The following is a 5648-nucleotide window of genomic DNA, read 5'->3' on the forward strand; positions in this document are numbered from 1 at the left end:
AAACCACTTCCTGAAACACACTGACGTCATAAATCAAGGGCCCTAACTGACCAATCAGGTCTACTCTGATTGAGACGCAGGTAAAAGTCACTGAACGTCACATGAGCTTTTTTTCACCAAACTTCACCAAACCAGGTGTAAACATGGTAATAAGACATTTATTAATTTTTAATGAATAAGAAATAAATATAAATGCATAATTTTACGATTATGATTATTATTATTATTGATTACGTTTTCTTTTCATTTTCTTTTTCAAAAATTACAATGACGATAAATTAACATTTTTCTTCTGTTATGAGGGGGGAATATTTTGTACAAAAATAGCACAACGCGGTGTTATCTACGATATCAAATTATCCATAAAACATTTGTTTAACCGCAAAATACATTCATTACCTCCGATATTCTTATAGTTATAGTCTGAAGATCGACGGGAAAAGTACAGTTTTACTGCAGACTTCAGACATCTTTAAATATTCACATATTCCCATCCAATTTTATGTAACTGGATTCGTACAGTTTAAAGAGACAGAGTGGAAATGGTTTCGATTAAAGTTTTCAGTTACCAGTCGCCCTTTACCCAGATTTCAGCACTCAGAGGACAAACACAGAGCAGGTGATGTAGAAAAAAAATAATATCCAGTTCACTTATCTCTGGTCTGAAGATTTAAAAAGACCAGGTGTGTAGACTGTAACTGTTGACCACAGGCCGGTCCTCTGGTCCTGATGCTGACACCATCACTGCTGCCGTGTGACTTTTAAACACAACCAAGGTCAAACTGTGACCCTCACTACTGTTAAAACCACAAAACACTCACTAAAAAAACATAAAACACAAACAAATCTGCACAAGACTGACCACAAGACAGGAAAGTCACACATCCCAACTTTTTTTTTAGCAGATCTGCGAATAGGTGATGACACTGACAACGAGATGCGCAAAGAAAAAAAAACTGAAAAAAGGAAACGATTTGAAAACGTTCCTCACCCTGAGTCTTCGCTGTCGATCAACAACACATACGGTTTATTCCAGGCAGAAAGAGGGATGAAAACATCTGCCGCGTGTACTGTGGTGTCGGAGTGAGGCTGGTGGGACACTGGAGGACAGTCGGAGAATCACATGCTGTCCGGGACGCGCAGGGAGGAGAGTCCAGGGCGCACGGTGACGCACACGAGTGCGTCTTTTTCATCACCGTCAGACATGATCGGCTGACTTTCATCCAGTGGTGTTGTGTTGTTTTGGGACGCAAAAAAAAAAAAAACCCAAAACAAAACCAAAACGACTGGAGTTGATGTGAAAACACGTAAAGGAAGAAAACAGCGCACAGATTTATCAAGGTTATCCACAACAGCCGCTGCCTGACGCGGGCGGTCACTGTAGATTCTCAGGTGATGAGATGAAAACGTCGAGGTGTTTGTGGCCGGAGATGATAATCGATTAAACCAAAACGATCAAATAATCGTTCAAAAATAAATACTATCTCTACTGGTGTTCATGGTTCGAAGGGACGCTCGATAGAGTTGGAGTGAATCGATTCTGTGTTTCTCTTTATTACGAAAGAGAAAAAGGAAATATTCATTTTTAGACTCAATAGAGTTGGAGTGAATCGATTCTGTGTTCTATCTCTTTATTACGAAAGAGAAAAATTTAAATATTCATTTTTAGACTCACTGTCTTTACATTATTCCGTAAAGTAACGATCATATAAATCGATAATATTCTCATTCATCTTATATATTAGCTGTGGGCATCAACAATTTTCACAACTCGTTATCCTTGTTCTTTATTGTTAAAAGTTTTTGATTTCGATTTGATTTCAGATTAGTTAGTTTTTAGTTTAGTTTAATCCCTAATGTGGCATCAGATTAAACAGAAACACATGAGGACATTTTCATGCTCGTCTCCCCTGTCTTTGTTTGTTTGTCTTCCCTGTCCCTACAGCAGGTTTGTGACCTGAGAACATGTAATGTTCCTTATTACTGTCACTGCAACCAGATCATCTGAGCAGGACACTCGTCCATGGTCGTTTATTCCATCTTAGATGAGCTGAGGCCTGGGAAACCTGATATCACTCCTGAAACACTGAAGTGATGAACGGTTTCCTCTTTGCCTTGAACAGCCAGGTTGGACCGTCTGAAGCGACGTATCCTTGACCCACTGTTCAACGTCTGTATCACAGTAGAAGTTCAAGTGTTTTCTTTAATTTAAGACAATCTGAAGACCATTCATATTCAGCAGCTGTTTTCATCCTCGCTCTTGAGGTAAAGGCACGATTTATTCCCCGACTTCTTCTTTTGACGGTATTTTTTCAAAATGGACCAAAAAACAACTCCTGCAGAATCTTGCAATAAAATATATTTGTTTATTTTTATTTTCTAATTGGTCCAGGTGCTGAATTGGTTTCACACTGAATTTTGTTTCAATTTTATGTGACATGAGCGGAACCTCAAGTCCCTGGTAGTCTAGTGGTTAGGATTCGGCGCTCTCACCGCCGCGGCCCGGGTTCGATTCCCGGTCAGGGAACAAACTTTTTGGTGGCTTCGTGATTAAGGAAGCCAGGTTCGAGTCCACCAGCTGACAAGTTACCAGTGAGATACACTCAGCATGGCACCGTCCCCACATACACTGCCCCCTGCTGACCTTGGTGATGGGTAAAATGTTTGTTGTGTGGAGTGGTGTGCTGCGTCACAATGGTCCCTTTCCTTTTTTTTTTTTAACTTGTTCTCAAAGACCTAAAGGAATTTTCTTTTTTTTTTTTTTTACAAAGTTGACGTGAAAAAACAAACTGTTATTATGACTAAGTGAATATCATTCAATAAAGAGACACTATACATGACCCTGGTCAATGAGAGATTAGCTAAACAGCTGCGAGGCATCTGCTAAAGCCACTGTCACCCTGTTATACACATATAGAGTTGTGTGTGTGATAGTTTTTATCCTGCATCAGCACAGTCGCAGTCACAGTGGGACACGGAGGTGCTGCCCTCTCTCGTTAGCAGATGTCCAAACAGTCCCATCTGGTTTACAGAGCAGAGACTGTTCTTTATCTCCCACTGTCTCACTCCTGACAAATCTGTTTATTGACTTTCCCATTTAGTGTGAAGATTCACAGAATCTGTGGTGGTGTTAATGTCCGTTTGTTCACATAGTCTCACAGACAATAATAAATAATCAGAAGACGACAGAAGAAGTGAAATAATGAATTGAAATTGTTTAAATTGTAATAAATTCAGTCATCGTTAACCATCATTGTCTGTGTTATGTTAAGCCATTTTGTGGGCGCTGAACGATATTCAATACACATGATGGTTTTCTAAGAATAGCCAATGAAATATCGTACATGAATATGATTTTTATCTACAACAGAAAAAGCCCTAAAAAGCCATTTTCTTTTCTTGTGTCACTTTGTTGACTATGTTTTTTTCCTGTTGATGTTTTCATTATATGACCAGTATCATGTTAGAGGCTTCTTCTCTCAGTATATTGTTTCTAACCGTCGTCTCAGTGCAGCCTCTGTGGTTTTCCTTATCTCTGCTTATCTGTTGCCACTGCAGAACATTTCTGCTCCTCCTCTCCTCCTTTCACCTCCACTTCGATGTAGCTTTGCATCGTCCTCTTCCTGCTTTGCAGCCCTTCCTCCCTCCCTCCCTCTTCCATTTTTCTTCTGTATTCCCCTACATCGTCCTCTTCCTGCTTTGCAGCCCTCCCTCCCTCCCTCTACCATTTTTCTTCTGTATTCCCCTCCGTCCACCACCACTCACGTGCACAGATGCATCTGCAGCATCACAGGCACCCAGTACTTTTCCTTTACTCTAGTCTCAAACACCAATTCTCCCTCCCTGTCCCGTTCTCTACTGTCCTTTCTCTGAGGACTGATGTCCCAGTTTTACACAGAGTATTTATATGTTTTCTCTCATATGTTCATACGAATAAGCTTCCTAGTACAGTACATGAGTAGGTGAGCTGCTGTGTACATGTTCAGACTGTGGAGAAAGTGGGTCAAGACAGACGTACAGGTGCTGTGGTCCATGATTCATGAAAACAGTATTTATTGCATTAAAGGAAGTCAATTTGAAGGGAACCAAGGCAGTCAGACTTGACTGATGCTGCTGGAGATCTGTGATACAGTAGGAATAGGCTTTGACATAAAAGACATGGTGCAGTGTGTCGGTCCAACTTGATAGAAGGTGAAAATAAAGTGATTTTACTTACTTTATGGTTGACAAAAATATTGTCATAAAATCCGTTAAAGAAAACATCTTTATATCCTGCCGTTGATAAAACTTCTTCATACCTTTTAACATGTATTGCAGGCTTTTCTCACAGGGTTCAACTACTAATTTATTTTTAATTGCATTTATATTAGAACTACATCCGGCTGCATGTTTCCGTGCTCACGCCCCTCCTCATAGTGTTAATCAATAACCGTATGCTAACTTCAAGGGCAATATTTAGATTAAATGCAGTGACTTTTATCGTGTTTTCCTACTTCTTTACCTCGTCTCTTTCACTGTGGTGACGTTTTTACTATTACTAAGTGTGTTTTATTATCACGACGGATTTTTGTTGTTGTCGAAAATCGACTTTACTGAGCAGGGCTGTAGTTCATAACGCCGCCGCACCCCTGTTGATTACAGCCATACGTTCTGACGCAACATAATGATCGACACGCCTCGCAGCCAATCAGCTTTGACTACACACCCCGACGCAACTTCCTGTACAGAAATGCCAGTAAGCCAACATGGCGTCCATGATAGTTGCTTGACAGCGTTGTTAACGCAGGGAACAGATCCGATAGTTTAGCGCGACTTCAGTTACAGTTAGGTTATTTTAGGTAGAAAGCCGCACAGTGAACCACACGTGTTTGGGGGCTTGAAATGAAGGGCAAAGAGCGGTCGCCGGTAAAGAAACGACCCAGAGCGCAGGATGAGGGCAGTAGTAGAGACCGAGGAGGGAGCTACCTGAGCAGCAAGAAACTTGCACTGTCGATGGTCGGCAGCAACGGGTCTGGTCAGAGCGGAGCGCCCTCCAGGAAGGGTTTAACCACCGAGAAAAGGGATATGGACACACATATAGCTCTTAGCCGGCCAGGCAGCGGTTACGACCACAGAGTTATGTCGACGAACAAGCCGCACGCTGGCGCCGACGTTGGTGCGGAAGCGTCCAGGTCCTCTCTACGCAGCGAACCGCGGCCTTCAGCCAACTCAGAAAGTGAGTATAATACCCTAAAGATTAGCGAACTGGGCACCGAGCTGAACGATGAGGAAATAGAGGACGGACTTTTCCACGAGTTCAAGAGGTTTGGGGACGTGAGCATTAAACTAAGTCGAGAAAACGACGAAAGAGTGGCGTTAGTGAACTTCAGGAGGTCCGAAGACGCCCGGGCGGCGAAACACGCCCGCGGCAAACTGGTGCTTTATGACCGCCCGTTGAAAATAGATATTGTGCACAGGAACAGACGTGGCCGTTCTCCAATTTTAGACTTTTCCGCAGGACACCGGTATCTTCACCCGCAGAGGGCTGTGTCCCCGACTAGCATGGGCTACAGAGACTACCGGCTCCAACAGCTTGCTATGGGTCGACATCCTGCTGCTGCTGCTGCTGCCGCCGCTGCCCCCTCTCCCCCCCATTCCCCCCCCCACCC

At 42.7% G+C, this 5648-nt stretch overlaps 2 protein-coding genes and 1 non-coding gene across 3 annotated transcripts in view; 2 read left to right on the forward strand and 1 right to left on the reverse strand.

Annotated features, from left to right (window-relative positions):
- LOC103385877 (sodium-dependent neutral amino acid transporter SLC6A17-like) overlaps positions 1 to 1580 on the reverse strand; it is a 13621-nt gene extending 12041 nt beyond the window's left edge. Inside the window, exon 1 of the mRNA XM_008319893.3 lies at positions 992 to 1580. The gene's annotated coding sequence lies outside the window, so the exon portion shown is untranslated. The remainder of the gene's footprint in view (positions 1 to 991) is intronic.
- An 875-nt stretch (positions 1581 to 2455) lies between these two features.
- Positions 2456 to 2527, forward strand: trnae-cuc (transfer RNA glutamic acid (anticodon CUC)). The gene has a single exon. It is a non-coding gene; the product is annotated as a tRNA-Glu (tRNA).
- Positions 2528 to 4458: 1931 nt separating this feature from the next.
- Positions 4459 to 5648, forward strand: part of LOC103385876 (putative RNA-binding protein 15) — a 5016-nt gene continuing 3826 nt past the window's right edge. Inside the window, exon 1 of the mRNA XM_025060257.1 lies at positions 4459 to 5590. Coding sequence (XP_024916025.1) covers positions 4882 to 5590 — 709 coding nt within the window. The 5' untranslated portion in view covers positions 4459 to 4881. The remainder of the gene's footprint in view (positions 5591 to 5648) is intronic.

This window comes from Cynoglossus semilaevis, chromosome 11, assembly GCF_000523025.1.
Source record: "Cynoglossus semilaevis isolate Cse_v1.0 chromosome 11, Cse_v1.0, whole genome shotgun sequence".
Classification (NCBI taxonomy): domain Eukaryota; kingdom Metazoa; phylum Chordata; class Actinopteri; order Pleuronectiformes; family Cynoglossidae; genus Cynoglossus; species Cynoglossus semilaevis.